The 16,604-nt window shown below is 46.7% G+C and overlaps 1 protein-coding gene across 1 annotated transcript; it reads right to left on the reverse strand.

Moving 5' to 3' along the window:
• Positions 1-4,470: 4,470 nt before the first annotated feature.
• On the reverse strand, positions 4,471-13,047 carry Map1lc3b (microtubule associated protein 1 light chain 3 beta). The gene is made up of 4 exons (XM_051201652.1): positions 12,880-13,047; positions 8,253-8,308; positions 5,475-5,581; positions 4,471-4,887 (listed from the first exon to the last, which is right to left on the reverse strand). Exons 1-4 carry the CDS (start codon positions 12,917-12,919, stop codon positions 4,713-4,715), a joined length of 378 nt encoding a protein of 125 aa, XP_051057609.1. The 5' UTR covers positions 12,920-13,047; the 3' UTR covers positions 4,471-4,712.
• Positions 13,048-16,604: the final 3,557 nt, after the last annotated feature.

The raw sequence follows: 16,604 nt of genomic DNA on the forward strand, positions 1-16,604 counted from the left end.
GACTGGAAACTGTCAGCTTCTTTTGTGTTAGGTTGTGTGTTGATAGTTAATTCCGTTAAAATTGCCTGGAAAACTTCAGTAGAGAGATGCAAGACTCCTCGAAACCACTCACCAGTTACAGTTCAGACCAGGGGTGGGGGTGGGTCCTCACTCAGCAGGGTAAGAACATTTCAACCCACCATAGTGGAGGCATGAGGGGCTTAGATCTTCGAGGTTAAAGGGAATTTTTTGTTCAAATAACATTATTTAAAATGCTGAAGCCTTCGGTGTTAAAAAATGGTAAGATCTTGCCAAGGTTTTTTCAGCTTTGTATTTATGGAGAAGAAAATCTCAGTCCTTAGACCATTCTTCAGATGGGACAATCACCTTCATGCAAAATTAGTGTAAATTACAAAATACCCTATGACTGGAGGCGCTGTGATGCAAGGCTTTCTATCCGTGGAGACCCACACGGAAGGCTTGAGTGTTGTCGATTCTATGCAATGCAGGATTGATAGACCTCTGTTCTGTTCATGGCACACAGTATCCCATCTATTCTGAGATGATGGTGATGAGGTGTTAGGGGATGCTTTGTTGATCTCTCACTCAGTAACACTACAAATGTCAAATACAAGAACTGACACAACTTTGCCTTAAAGAGCACCAGACTGGGATTGGTCGCATTGTGTTAATAAGGAAGACTTAAGAGTGTTCATTGATGTTTACGATTTTAATATTTCTGAAGGCCGTTACAGTGGCCTGGATATGTGCTGAAAGCCAAACTTTTAAATTTTTTGGTTTTTTTAAACAAAGAAATATTTTAAATAAATCCTATTTCAACACAGAAATTGTTGAAAACTGTCTCATAGCAAAAGGAAAAAATCATATTTAAGTTTTTTGTTTTGTGGTCAATATAGGGAATGGAAGTGTCTTGTTACCCTTTCAGCTGATAACCTGAAAGACAGCAGTCTGCTGTGACAACTCCCACATGACTTGTGGAATCCAGCTGAGGCGAGAGAGCCCCAGCACCATCTCAGCTGTCCAGACAGCAGAAATCTGTACTGTGCCTGGAGGCCGCCGGTTGTCTTTGAAAGAGCCTATGTGGCGTGGCATTTCTGTGAAGCCGGCAAGGATCACATCACGAAAAGGAGCATGCACAACATGGAAGCATAGACAGGTATTTGTGGGTGGGGCTCACTCCCAGAGCCTGTAGAGGCCATCAGCATGGCCAACACTTAAACTCCTTCACTGGGAGACTCCATTGTTACACACCAAACAAACCAGCCCTTTCCAGTCATTTTTCCCCAAACTGCTATGTCAGATGGCAGTGGTACCCAGGTGGGCATGGCCCTGGGACTGCGTCAGTTCTAATCCTGTGTTAATATCTCAGGGTAGGAAGTGGGTTCAGATAGGAAGGAGGGCACAAAGTTGGGACAAAACAGCTATGTGACTTTTATTGTTTAAGCAAACTACTCAATTTTCTTCTTTACTTTCTAATTTCTGTTTCATGCTTGATAGTAAAAATTGGAAAATGTTTTACCGCTGAAAACTCCTAACTTCTGAAGAGCACTGAGGAATGGGAGCTAGCTCTTATAATAAAGACAAAATATTTCTTGAACATACATACGGTTGGATATTAGGAAACCAGCTGCACACTCATCTCCCAAAGATGACAGCAGCCGGCTGGTTAATGCAGTAGTTAGCAGCTTCCGTGTGGAACTCCAGTTAGGCTTCCAGTCCTTTCTACAAGTCAGCTTGGCTTGTACTACAAGCACTTGCAGAGGCATTTGCAATGGCAGTACCTTTGCCTACATGTGTGCCATGACAGTCCCTTGAGGACAGCCTGATGGGAACTGGGTCTCACTCTCCTCACTCCGTCCCTGTCACTCTTTCTGCTTCCTGGTATTTGGTCTGACATGTGCTATTTTAACGGCCAGCTAATGGGTGACATTACTTGCTAAAGTCTTAAAAGGTTGCAGGACTGTCTGCTCAACCTCATCCCCAAGGGCAATCTTGGGGAACATGAGCAGTGTTAGCTGTCCTTTCCAAAGTGCAGGTGACTCCCATAGAGCAAGTCAGGTGGCCAGGCACGGGTCCAGAGAATGGATTGCTGGTCTGTCCCATAGTTTTGACTGAATGCAGCACCTGTAATCAACACTTGGCAATATTTCAGAAAACCACATGCTGTACTGGCAAGGCCAGGTCCAGGTCACTGTCCTACCACAAGGGAGACAGTGGCCCAGCCCTCAGCACAGGTCAGTTCTCACGCACACACAGAGGAGGTGTTGGTACCAAGACTGAACCTTCACAGATTCTATTGGGCATATTTTCTTTTTAGGAATGAAGGACAATTCTCCCCATTTTTGAGCCATTCTTTTGTCAATTCTACAAAATTGCATGTAACTTTATAAATATTTTTAAAAGATATAGTTTTGTAAATATTTAATATTCTGCTAATTTGATTTTGAATTGTAAATGTCAAGTATTCTGTTTTTGGGGTTTTTATGTTTTATTATACTTTGTTAAAAAGAAAAAATTGTACATTTTTAGACTGTTTTTATGAGTAAATTTAATGTACGGAAAATAAAAATTTAAAAAAACTCAAGTGTTCGATGTTCTCAGATCTTTGTCACAGAGGCAGGCCCCTTTCCCCCCAGTTCTTTCCCAGGTGAGGCACCATCCTTCCCGCCTCCAATTTCTAGGACTGATTTCTGCCAACGTTCCTAGCTTTGCAGTGTCCTCACAGTTCAAATACTTAAAATACTTAAAAGATATTTCAGCTGCACAGACCTTTAACAGTCGCATCCCAGGGATATATGGTATGGCCTGACCTGGTCTTCCAGGAAGGGGATCTGGTGACAGCACTACCTGAGACTGACTTCACCAGTATTTGTGGCATTGTGGGGGTTGCTGAGGCAGAGTACTAGATCTGAAAGGCATCTGCTACCAAAACCCTCTCAGATGTAGATCTGTTCAGTTTCCTCTAGACAGTATTGGCAACCCCAGTGTAGCTTCTTGGGCTGACCTGAGGAGACTCCTGAACAGCTTTACAGAGCTGCTATCTAAGCTGAATTGCTGACACTGTTTCCCAAGTACCAGCAGCTGTCCACATGAGTCAAGCCTCCCACACCATTCATCCTTTGGTGTGTGCACTCTGGTGGGCAAGGCCATCGTCATGTGTTCCACAGCACTGACCTGTATCCTGACAACTGGTACAGCAGTCAGCTCTCCAGAGAATTTAAAAACAGGAGCTAGTGGCAACATGTTGACCAAGGAGAGGAAGGTGCCCTCCCCCTTAGCACACTGCAGGGCCCAGTTCCCATGCTAACACCATGAGACAGCTCTCAGAACAGGTTTGATTGTGCCTTTATTCACTTAGTGCATCAAAGTGTACAGGTGTCCTATAAATGAAGGCCGCTCCTCTGAGCAGCAGTTTTTAAAGCAGTTTTACAGGAATCCTTATTGGTTGCACCGTAGTTATAAAAACTGGGGACATAATGACACACACAACCTATACAAGACAGGGTAGTCAGATATAATGATTAAAATATGATTAAATAAAATAACATTGAAAGTTAGCAAGTGGACAGTTGCATGCGGGGAGTTGGGGGGTGCCTGTTAGGAGCTAGGGTAGGACGTGGCTATGTTAGCTTCCCTCCATGACAACAGGCAGTTCTCACTGCGATTCTCAGATCACAGTCATGAGTGAATGACAGACGATAGTCTGAGTGTCACAGTAGACCACGTGCAAGTAGCAGTGGTTTGCTTTAGTTGGAACTGGCCATGGATATCTATCAAAAAAGCATGTGTCTCCTGCTGCTGTCATCTTCACAGCTGACATCTAATGCGCTGACATGGAGTGGGAGACTCTCAACAGCTGTCTGATAGAACTACCCTTACAGTTATATACGCTAATAAATTCTTTTATCGATGTAAAGCCAAATGCAGATGGAACACATTTGAACTTCAGTTGAGCCTGCCATTTCACAGCTGCATCCTAATGCCAGCACTGCATAGCTGCTTGCTCCCTTCCCTGAAGCAGGTATGGACCAGACAAAATCCAAACCATAAGAAAACACTTTGCTCTGCGGCCTCCTTAGATGCTGGACCAAGCGACCCCATGTTCAAGGCTAGAACTGGCCTTCTTTGCAGTGCTGAGTATCTGGTAGCATCTAGACAGCAGCAAGTAAGCTTTCCTGCACTGTTAGGGTGAGCATAGTGGTGCAGCTGGGGGTCAGGACCAGGCTACTTACAGCCATATCCTACATATCTAACCTGTTTTGGGCAAAGCTAGAGCCCTCTGGGGGAGAGGGGGCTCTGCTCGACAACCTAGGCCGAGGGACCGCTTAGGCAGACTTTTCTACTGAGTGGAAGCCCTTTTAGAGAAGGCAGCAGATTACAGGAAAAAATATCCCCTGATGCTGCTGTTCCACTTGGAATCCCTACTGAGGAAAAAAAATGTCAAAATAACTTGTCTATTTTATTGGCAACTTAGGATGCAAAGTATTTTATTTTTAAACTTCTAAAGTTTGAACACAAGAGAGCCTAGTTTAGATGAATTTCCAAGCTGAATGTGTTTGCATGGAGCTCAGTTTCTTGGCGACAAACAGTTCCTAATACCCTAGGTGGGCGCCTATGTTCTGATCTGTGAATGGTAAGCTGACCAGCATCTGCTGGCAACATCCCTTTTTTCCTTGATAAGGGCTTAACAAACATTAGGCATTGTTCTGGTCTTACACAGCCAGTGCTGTTCCGAATGTCTCCTGGGAGGCATACACCATGTACAGAAAGCCATCTTCATCCTTCTCACTCTCATACACTTCAGAGATGGGAGTGGACACGCTCACCATGCTGTGCCCATTCACCAGGAGGAAGAAAGCTTGATTGGCATTAAGCTGTAAGCGCCTTCTGTGGAGAGAAGACAGTGGTGGGGAGACTCACTAAAGTCTCCATACTGTGCAGGGGAGGGGGAAAAAAACTGACCTGGCAAAACTAAGCAAGTCCACAGCCCTCTTTTAGCATGGTACAGCTCTCAGTGATGGCTGGAATTAGAGACTGGCTCTATATCTAAGGCCAGCTTGAAATTATACAAAAAGCCATTAATGTTTAAAATCTACAACTGCTCTCAGCCTTCCAGGTTGCTGAAGTTCTGAGTCCACATTATTAACTCCCAACGTCCACAAACAAGCATTCCTGACAGTTTACTAGCATGGGGTGGGGGTGGGGGCTCAAACTGGGGCCCACAGTAACCCACCATATCTAGCAGTATTTTAAAGAATCATCCAGAATGTGTGTCCAACCTTTAGCCCCTCTGATGTGATTATCTTCTATAAATATGCTAGACTACATTCATAGCTGTCCTGAGATACATGCAGCTGCAGGGTGGACCCACCTGACTTACAAGGACATGAAAGAGGTAGGAGGGACCTAAGGCTGGCACCAACATGGGGGGAAAGGAGAAATGTCACTTGAGGAAACAAGAAATGGCCAAATACCTAATTATCTTGATGAGCTCACTCATATTCACATGATCCGGTACAAGGAACTTGGTTTTGTCCAGGACGGGCAGTTGCTTCTCACCCTTGTATCGCTCTATTATCACCTGCAAAGGCCAGAGACACTTAGCAGCAGGCACACTGACCCTCATGCTGTGGCCAGCATATGCCATGCAGAGTTGGCCCTAACCCAGTCTTCCCTTGACTTCCCCATAGCACTGTGACCAGTGTTCATTCACAGCTCTGCCTGTGAGATGTGGCACAGGACATGTAACCCTTTTTGTTGTTTAAACTGTTTGTGCTAGGATTAAAGGTGCATTTCTCCATACCTGGCTGCTTTTTAAAATAGTTTTATACCACTGGGCATTGGTGGCACACACCTTTAATCCCAGCACTCAATAGGCAGAGGCAGGTGGATCTCTGTGGGTTTGAGTCCAACCTGATCTAGTTCAAGGACAGGCTCCAAAGCAATAGAGAAACCCAGCCTTGGGGCAAAAAAAAGTTTCATACCACAGCCCAGGATAGCTTTTAACTCAAGGCTACCCACCTGCATCAACCTCCTACGTGTTAGGTCATAGACATGAGCCTCATCATACCCAGCAACATATACAGCCATAAGTTTTATAGATCTTGTGAGCTGCCGTGTGGGTGTCAGGAAGCAAACCCAGGTCCTCTGTGAAAGCAAGTACTCTAAGCCACTGAGCCATCTCTATCCCCCAAAATAATTTTTTTGTTCCCTGAGACTTTACATTCCAATCCCAGTTCCCCCCCCCCTCGCTTCTCCCATTCCCCCCTCCTCCTATCTGCTCCAAGAGGAGAAAATTTTCAAGAAATGTTAAAAAGCAGCTGGGTGTGGTGGCCTATGCTTTCAATGCCAACACTCATGAGGCAGAGGCAGGTCTGTGAGTTGAAGGTCAGCCTGGTCTACAGAGTGAGTTCCAGGATGGCCAGGGATATTATACTGAGAAATTCTTGAAACACCAAATAGATAATTAAAAATAAAATGGTATATGGATATGTGGCACATGTATAATCCCAGTATTTGGAGACTGAGGCAGTGAACAGGCTAATCAGGCTAACCAACCTCAAAAACCAAAATTAAATAAAAAGCTGCTAAAAGATCTGAGCATTGATGGGCCTCAGAACCTCAGTATACCAGTTTCCAAGTGCCATGGACATCCACCCAGAGAACAGAAATCCCTGCCTGGTCATGGCATGGCAAAGAGGAACACCACCACATGCTTCTGGAGAAGAAGTGCTAGTCTGAACATGCTCTATGGATGTGACCTGCACGTGGTTCCTTGAAAGGCCATCTCAAGCTGCCATCTCCATCCCTGGTAGATTGAAAACTACATCCTGTGAATTGCTTAGAAGCATGACATCCACAGGAAATGTCTGCTGTGGGCACCACATATTTGGTCTTTGAGGCAGACCCTCCACCAAAGTGCAAAGTAGTGAAGGAACATATAAGCACTCTTCTAGAAGGCCCAAAGTGTGAAACACTAGAGGACCCCTTTCCTTGCTCACTCACTATCCTGAGACTGGCTCTGAGCAGGTTCCAGCCCCTTCAACTAAACATGTATGGCTCCCACTCCTAAATTCTTTTCTTTTACTCTCCAATTTGGGAAGATGTACAAGGTATTAGAGGAAGACATGGCTGGCTGGTCTGAAAGAGGCCTCTGCCTTCCAGGTTTCCAACTTGGAATGCCCGGGAGCCAGACACTGTGGCTACCCTGTTCTCAACTAGGCAGCACTGAGCCTGGCTTACTTGGGGTCATGCGCAGTTAGGCAGCTCAGTTTCTGCAAAGACCCTGAAGTTACTGTAGAAAGGAGCCACTGGAGTATGCCCAGACCACGGCCCTGCAGGAAGCTGTATGCAAACCCTGGCAGGCTCAGGTGGCTGTGCTTCCTGCAAACAGGTCAGGCAGGCACTCCAAATGAAGGGCTGTTTCAGTCCAGGAAAAGCTACTCATGGGGCCCTGCCCAGAAAGTGTACTCCCAGGAAGCCTTACCTCCATATGAGGACGGACTGGGAAATGTCCAACCAGTGCAGAACATGTCCCACCTTCCCTCATTCTGCAGCAACCCCTCTCTCTTCAACTTTCCTCTTTCAGAGAATGGTTTGATGGGGTTGGTGAGAAAGCTACACAGAGACACACCTGTAGGACTTAGCACTGGGGGATGCCCTTCTAACACAGGGGCAGCTGACATCCTGAGAGGCTAAGTCCTCTTCTTCTGTGAAAGAGGCACCACATCAGAATTCCTCCCAGAATGTAGGGACAGCTGTAGAACACTGAGCCACTTTAAACCTTGGGGCCTGTCCATGCCTGACTTCACAGCTCTGTATAAGGACTACAACCAAGGAGCACATCTTGCAGGGGAGGGGGGTACTAATTGCTGGCTGTCACTCAGTAGAAGCTGAGAGTCATGTCTCTTCATCTCCTACAAAGCAGCCATGACTCCCTGAGGACTACTGATTCCCACAGAAGTCATCCTTGTTTCCCTTACAGTGGTGGCTAGAGTAGAGTTCAGTAGTCACATGCTCTAGCCCTGGGTTCAATCCTGGTATCACAGAGGAAAGAAAGGAAAAGTTCTAGTTCATCTGACCCTTGAACATGCACAAGAGCAAGTAGCAAGTTCTGATTAGGAAGAAAAGCATGTGGTTAGGTGGGCACACAAAGCCCATAGGGCTCTTGGTGGTGGTGGTTTCTTGAGGGGAGAGGTGCAGGGTCCCCTCTTGCCCACAAGAAGTATCATCACAGCCACAGTAGAACCTACTGGGATCTTGGTGGGGTGCTGCTCCCGGATGAGCCGGACATCTTCCACTCTTTGTTCTGCAAGAAAGGAAGAGAAGGTGACATCAGGGGCCATGCTACCAGTTCCTGCTGGTGGACTGTCCTATATGAGGACACCTCTCCCTGGACTTCGGGTTTGGATCACATCTCACCACTGAGCACTGAGGCAGTCTGTGGGCCCAACAGCAATGGCAGGTCTGTCAGGCAGTTCAACACAGCCCAGAGGGTAAAAACCCTCATCTCAAGGGACTACAAACCCAGATGTATAGCCACACACAGCAGCTTAACTTTGTAACTTGGGGGAGAAGGGAGGAGGGTCTCCCAGTCTCTCCTCTAATACTTTCTTATCATTCCTGTCAAGTTTTGCTAATATATCAGTCCAATGTGGACAAACCAAGGACTAAGGCATTTTCATTTAGCATTAAGTGGTACTATTCAGGATCTGTTTATTTTCTGAAATGGAGACCCTCTTGCCTGTGCCTGAGTCTACCCAGTGCTGAAATTACAGCTGTGCACCTGGGCTACACATGTGAGACATTCTCCAAAAGCACCCCCCAAAATCAAAACCCCATAGAGTCTGCTGATGGACCCTTCCCTGAGAATACCTCCCTTTTACTGTCTGGTTTTGGAGCTAAGGTCTTCTGTAATAAATCTTGGCCTCAAACTCATCATGTAGCTAAGAATGACCTTGAACTCCTCAGCCTCTACCTCATAAGTGCTGGAAGGCCTATAGCCAGTCTTTTCAACAGTGTACCAGGCTTTCTGTGCTAACAGGGAAAGCCTGGGGCTCAGTAAGGCCATACAGCTGGGGACACCACATTCATGAAGGAGGAGGTGATGTTAAGCAAAACAAAACAGAAATATGGCACTTTGGGGTAGGACTCATGGTCTCTGTAAACACTTGTGAAAAGTCTTGAGAAGGTTCCAGAAAAAAAATGGTGTTGTCTGTGACCAACACAAAGACATTTTTTGTGTCACCTTTTAGAAAGGCCATGGAAATAATTTGTATTAAGTATAATCACATGGTTTTGCTCCCATGTTCCTAGGCAGTACTTAAAATCACCTTAAGCAGGGACTCAGAGATTAACAAGGAACATGGCTCCCACAGATAAGAGGCGTCCTGATATTTCCACTACTAGTTCCTCTTGCAGAAAAATGAAGGGTCAACAGCAAATTCAACTGGTATTCATTGTAAACTCAAGGGGTTGGGGATGTGCTTACTGACAGAAAGTCTCCTGGTACATGTCAGGCTCTGCAAGTCCCTAGCACTGAGGGGCTTACCTCTTCACCCTTCTCTAGTCTCTGAAGAGCTGGCTGTGCTCTCTGTACCATTTCTCCCTGTCACTCCACAGATGGGATGGTACCATCTAAAAAGAGGCTTCCTGCCTCTTTCTAGAAATATCCTCCACTATATCCCTGCTGAATACTCCAGAGTGTAGGGTAAGTCACTGCAATTAACTCATTCTAATTCTAACAAGTAGCTGCTTACATACCTGGCAGACATTCCATACTTCCAGAGCTGCAGAGATGTCTCAACAGTTAGGAAGGAGCACTGGCTTCTCTTGAAAAGGACCCAGGTTCAGTTCCCAGCACCCACATGTGGCTTATAGCCATCTGTAACTCTTTTCTGGCCTCCATGGGCACCAGCAATGCACACAGTGCACAAACATACATGTAGGCAAAAAATCATACAAAAAATAAAAATTAAAAGCTTAACTCACAAGGCCTCAAAGCCCAGCTTGGCCTACAGAGCTAGTTCCAGGACAGGCTCCAAATAAATACAGAGAAACCCTGTTTCAAAAAACAACAACAACAAACAAACAAAGCAAAACAAAACAAAAAAACCCAAAAAACAAAGCTCTTTCTTTTAAACAATAAAATAAAAATCACCAGGCAGTGGAGGTGGTGGCACACGCCTTTAATCCCAGCACTTGAGAGGCAGAAGTAGGTGGATCTTTGAGAGTTCAAGTCCAGCCCATTCTACAGAGTTAGTTCCAGGACAGCCAGGGATACAAAGAGAAAAACTGTCTTGAAAAAAACAAAAAAACTGGTGTGGTGGTATACACCTTTAATCCCAGTAGAGAGATCTCTGTAAATTCAAGGCCAGCCCAGTCTACATTGTGAGACTGCTTAAAATAACCAACCAACCAACAACAAAAGAACCCTAAATTATGCTGGGAGGTGGTGGCACACGCCTTTAATCCCAGCAGAGGCAGGAAGATCTGTTAGTTCCAGGCCAACCTGGTCTACAGAGTGAGTTCCAGGACAGGCTCCAAAGCTACACAGAGAAACCCTGCCTCAAAACAGAGTCATACACTGGCACATGTTAAGATGGGAATACTCAGAGTTATTTTCTAGAGTAGAAGCAGTTATCACCCATAAGTGGAGAAGGGAAAGATCAGGCCAAAGGGCTCTACCATCAGAAACTACAATGTCATTCTGATTTGTCCCAAAATAAGGCCCCAAAGGAAAGACAGAAATAGTTTTGGGTTTTAGCCAGCTGGCCTCAAACTCAGAGATCCACCTGCCTCTGTCTCCTGAGTGCTGGCATTGAAGGTGTGTGCCACCACTGCCCTGATAATAGATGTCTTAAAGTAAACAAGGAACAAAACTGATGGCCCATAAGGCTTATTCAGCCTTTACCTGGCTGCAGGACAGTGAACTGGGGTCCTCTGGAAGAATGGGGACATTCAGGGCATGCTGGAGGCCTTTGTAAGCAGACAGCTGCTCAGAGGCCAACAGTTTGTACTGGAGGAGACTGGTTCTTTAACTACAAGAACATAGTTATCATGCCTCTCTCGACACTAGCCCATGCAACCAGTTTCAGCATCTCAGCATCCCAAGTGCCCCTCACATAGGCTTGCAGAAGATGACTAATGTCCAAATAAAAACCACAACAACACAGCAGTCAAGAGCTGCAGAGGCCCAGCAGGGTCCAAGCCTAGGCTCCTTCAGCTTCGGGAACCAGGAGTTCCAGGAGCAGATAAAGAGAGGATAGAAGTGTAAGTGTTTTTCTAGTGCCTTGAAAGGACAGATGCCACTCCCCCCCCCACACACTGCTAAACTACCTCTCTCTGCTGGGCCCATCCCTGAGACACAGCTTAAGTTTCTGAAACTACCTAGGTGTTTTGAGTAGGAAGGTCTCACTATAAAGACCTGGCTAGCCTGAAGTCACTAAGTCAACCATGCTGGCTTCAAACTCAGATAGGCCTGCCTCTGTCTCCCCAGTGCTGGGATTTAAGGCTTGACATCTAGTTAGACCTAATGGGAATCTTACTCTCCAGCAGAGCCATCAGTCCCTGGGGCTATTAATTTTGGCCTAGCACACAAACTTCCCTGGAGACACCAGGTCACTGGTGCTTGGACCATAATGAAAATTGAGCACTGTTGGTCTCTTAGTTTAAAAAAAAAAAAAAAAAAAAAAAAGGTCACTTTTGAGAAGAGTGAACCCTGGAATCAGTTGATCAGTTTCCCCACCCCCCACCCAGACAGGGTTTCTCTGTGTAACATGGCTATCCTAGAACTTGCTCTGTAAACCAGGCTGGCCTTGAACTCAAGAGATACACCTGCCTCTCATTTAATCAGTTTTAACCTTTAAGTTGGTCCTATCTTTTTAAGGATCTGTAAGGGTGCCCAGCCTCCAAAACGTCTTAGTACACCTTCCAGCACTGGGGATGATGGCTACTTACTGGAAGTGCAAGAATTTATGACAGAAAGCTAATGGGATTCTGCCACTAGGCGGATCCTGAGCTTCACTGCCTTAGGCCCCACCCAGGTTCTTCATCTACAAAGGGTCTGTTTGGGATGAACCCTAAATCTACACAGTAAGCATCCCCTCAATGAGGATAGGAAGACTCCAGAACTCCACCAATCTAAGTACCTTAAAATGGAGAAGCAAGTCTGGGCTTGGCTTCCACAAAGAGGCCCCTCCAAAAAACGTCTGAATCGCAAACCTCTAAACTCTGTGCCCACAGTCAGGACCACTAAAGTCAGAAGTAAGGAAAACAGCAGCTATCAGATCCCCGCGCTTTCTTCAGAATGGCTGGGGTAGGGGAGTTGAAGGCGAACTCGGGATAAACACTTAAAACGCGTTCTACGGTAAAGACATATGGAACACTGGAAGAGTTCACCCTCGGCCCAGCCACCCTGGGGATCCGGGTCCTAGCTAATGTGCACGTCTCCCTCCCCCGCCCCCCGCCACTCCTCTCCTTTCTTGAGGACTGTTCCAGAATAGCTAAAAATCACAATAGTTGTCAAATATCCGTTATGAGACAAAGGCTTTCTCCCCCTACAAAAACGTCCCCAGGCGACTGCCTAAGCAGAACCAGCTGGGTGCTGCCCCGGGGCTTACGGGACGCCCGGACTTGGGGCCCATTAAGGACACTGCCGAGAGCGCCGCGGCGCGGCTTCCGTGCCCTCCGACCCCTGGGTCGGATTTCCAATCCCGGAGGGGACGCCGAGACCATCGACGACCAAGGGGACTGAGCCAGCAGGGACTGCGAAGCTGGGAGATGGAGACCCTACCTGCCCGTCACGGCCCCACAGGGATCCCGACCACCACCCCTCACGACACCAGCCGGATCTCCCACCCCAGGGCCCGCGGCACGCACCGAAGCTGCGGCGCTGCTTGAAGGTCTTCTCGGAAGGCATGGCGCGGGGGTCCGGAGTCGGAGGAACTAGGTCCCGCGACGGCCACTTCCCTTGTGTCTTTTCAGCCCGCAGCTGAGTCAGGTGACGCGCGGTACGTCAGCGAGGGCGGGACCAAGGGCGGCCCCGACAACCGCCATGACTAGAGTGGCGGAATCCAGGGCGAAGCGCGTGCGTACCAGCGCCCAAGGAACTGTCTGTTCTGCGCGTGCGCCGGCCAGGCTAGGCGAGTCCTGGTGAGAGTCAGTTAAGGGTCTGTCTCTCCCTGAGCTGGGTCCCTGTGATGTGGGGACTTGCAGAAGCCCTTGCGCCTCTGCTCACGCATGGTCCAGCCGGTGTCCCAGTGCCTCCCCCCTTTGCCGATGTCATTTGACATCCCTAAATTCTCCAAAAACACCGCTGGAGGTCTTGCCTGCTAAATAATCTTTACGTTTATGAACCCCAAGATGGCCGGTTGTGGTGGTTCACGCAGGTAGGGTTTGCTGAAGGAGGCAGAGGCAGGAGGATCACGAGTTCGAGGCCAGCCTGGACTACACATACACATTTAATTGGGGGCTGGAGAGATAACTCAGCTGTCCTTTCACTGACAGATACTTTTACCTCAGCTGACCCCTGGGTGATTTTGTCACAAGCCTGTCCCCTCTTTGGCTCCTGCTGTCTACTTAGGCTGCTACAGAGCCTGGGCCTGCCCACTCCTCCTCACCCATGGCTGCCTACGGTCTAGGACAGGTTTCAATCTTATCAGACCACAGCCCTCAGCCTGTCAGCAAGTCTTAACCTCAAGTATGAGCCTCAAGCTCCCTGTGAGAGGCAACACTGCTTTCCCACTTGAGTTTATAAGAGCAGGTGACAGGTATAGTGCAAACCACCAGCACGGAGCAGCCACCCCCAGCTCTGTGTGTGATGCCATGTCTGTGCCAGCCTGGTGTCCTTGCAGATCTACTGCCTTGAACTGCACTGTCCCTACACCCCAGACTTCCTCCTTCAACTCTGGAAACAAATTTCTTCACATGCTGTTTGTCAAAGGGATTGATTGCCTTATGCATCAGTGTGAACAGGAAACATTCAGAACTTATTATTAAGGTCTCAGAGGGCTGTTCATTTTTGTTTGTTTGCACTGTTGTTTGCTTGAGGGCTATTGTCTTGTGTGAAACTCCTGCACTGAGGCCCAAGAAACAAGACTGAAAATCAAAATGGAAGCCAAGTCTGCTGACACAAGACCTATTATCCTAGCTCCCTGGAGGCTGAAGCAGGAGTATCAAAAGTTCAAGGCCAAATTGGACACAGTGCATAGGACACAGACCTTTAATCCTGGCACCCAGAAGAGAGACAGCTTGTCCTACATAGCAAGTTCTTACACAGTGAGAACCTGACTCAAAAAAGGGGGTGAGGTGGAGTGGGGTTGGCGGGATGGCTCAATGGTCAAGGGCACAGGCTGCTCTTGCTAAAGACCCAGGCATGGCTCCCAGCTGAAGACAGCCGGTTGCTGTCTACTCTGAGGGCTCTCTGTGGAGTAGAAGCAGCTCAACTGTAATGGCAGCTGTAGGGGACCTGACACCCTATTCTGGCCTCCTCAGGTACCAGGTACCCGAATGTACATGCATGCATACATACAGGCAAACATTCATACACATGAAATAAAAATCTTTTTATGTTTTTTTTTTCCAGAAAGGGTTTCTTTGTGTAACTGCTGTGGCTGTCCTGAAACTCTCTGTAGATCAGGCTGACCTTGAACTCTAGGAGATCTGCTTGCTATTCCTAAATGCTGGGACTAAAAGTGTGAACCATCCAGCCCTACCCATTGTAACCCTATCTCAAAAGACAAACAAATAAACAAGAAAAGAATGGAGCAGGCAGTAGTGGCACAAACCTTTAATCCCAGCACTTGGGCAGGGGGATCTCTGTGAGTTTGAGGTCAGCCTGGTCTACAGAGCTAGTTCCAGGGCAGCCAGGGCTGTTACACAGAGAAACCCTGTCTTAAAAAACAAAACAACTAAAAAGAATGGATTGACCCAAGCTAAAATTAATGATTCAAACATAAATTAAAACACCTTTCTTTAATCCAGCACCTGGGAGGCAGAAGCAGGCAGATCTAGTCTACATAAGGAGTTCCAGGCCAGCCAGAGTTTCATAGTGAGACACTGTGCAGGTCTCAAAACAAACCCCCAAAACAGGAACTGTGGAGCTGCTTCTCCTAGCAGGCTACTTCAACCAGTACAGAAGGGTCTTCTGCCTTTCCAAGGTAGTCTGATGTCAGCTAGTTAATTTTCTGTTGTGTGTCCCCACCTTAGGAGGAAAGTGATTTGGAAATGGCTAGTCTAACATTGCTGCCTGCTTTCATTTAATTTTTATCTTGTTTATTTACGTATTTATTTATTGACTGATGCTTTCTTCAACTTCTCTCTGGCTATAGAACCACCTCTGGCACCTGGCTCAGGAGGACAAAAGTCCTGGGTTGTGGAATGAATTGTTATGTAACTTCAGAACAAAAATTAAAGCGAATTAAAAATTTTCTAGGCGTTGGTGGCGCATGCCTTTAATTCCAGCACTCAGAAGGCAGAGGAACGTGGATCTCTGTGAGTTCAAGGCCAGCCTTGTCTACAGAGTGAGTTCCAGGACAGCCTCCAAAGCCATCTAGGTCCTAGGGAATGTAGCCAAGTTGTATAGTGTCCCCAGTATGTATAGGACCCTGAGTCTGAGCCCTAAAATACAAGAAAAACCTTCAAATTGTAGATTTATTCTCTGACAACAAGAGGCTGCTTGTTTTTCTGTGTGTTTATGACAGTTAGCCTTGCCTGATGATGCTTTCTTGACTAAACTGTGTATGTGTAAGAAATGATTTTTCTTATTCTTTTTGCCCCCTGCAGTGGTAGCATGTGTCTTTAATTTGGGAGGCAGAGAAACATGGATCTCTGAGTTCTAGACTTTTTGTGTTGCTGAACCACACAAAATACAAGGAAACGAAATGTCACACCTGGCTTGTGGCAGTGGAGTAAGGGAAAGAGAGATGTTTACCTTCCCCAGGGCAACCCCAGAATCCCAGGCCTCTGGCTTATCAACAAAGGTTTGCAGAAATGAATACCAGGGTTGCTCTTTTGTGTTTGCAATGGTGACATTTACACCTTTGCAAGATGCTCTGACACCATCCCAAGTTCTCATTGCAATGTGAATCTAGAACCATACATGCCAATAAGATGTGAGAAGAAAACAAACCAAACACAAGGTGGAATCCAATGGTGCTTTGCAAGTCTTGCCTCCCCCAGGAGAAGGACAGCTTATGGTTACAGAATACAGATTCTATTCAAAGTGGGCTAATATTTTTTCACATACAAACACAAGATGCAGAACCTTGGAAATTTGCAAACAGGAGTGTGCCTGAGTAGACAGACATGAACCACCTAGGAGATTCCAGTCCACCTGAGTCTGTTTGGTTTTCTTTAGTATTGCAAGGAACTGAGCCAGGCCCTAGCAGTTGCTAAGTGAGTGATCCAACACCCCCAGTGGTGGAGTGCCTGCCCAGTTTCCCAAATACCGTATGTTCCAGCCCCAGTCAAAACCAAAACAGAAGGTGCATGGTTTATATGATACATAAATTATGGTTAATTTTTAATATTCATTCATTATTTTGTGTATAAGTTTTATCTGTATGTATTTCTGTACACCATGTGATACAGACACTGGCATTGGA

This window comes from Phodopus roborovskii, unplaced genomic scaffold (assembly GCF_943737965.1).
Source record: "Phodopus roborovskii unplaced genomic scaffold, PHOROB, whole genome shotgun sequence".
NCBI classification, from domain to species: Eukaryota; Metazoa; Chordata; class Mammalia; order Rodentia; family Cricetidae; genus Phodopus; species Phodopus roborovskii.

Bases quoted from the DNA above. Each gene is read 5' to 3' on its own strand.
- Map1lc3b (XM_051201652.1), bottom strand. From the start codon at position 12,919: ATGCCTTCCGAGAAGACCTTCAAGCAGCGCCGCAGCTTCG. The intron at 8,309-12,879 runs GTGCGTGCCGCG...CCTTTCTTGCAG, and splicing joins CAAGCAGCGCCGCAGCTTCG to AACAAAGAGTGGAAGATGTC. The intron at 4,888-5,474 runs GTATTTGGCCAT...TTCTCTCCACAG, and splicing joins GAGCTCATCAAGATAATTAG to AAGGCGCTTACAGCTTAATG.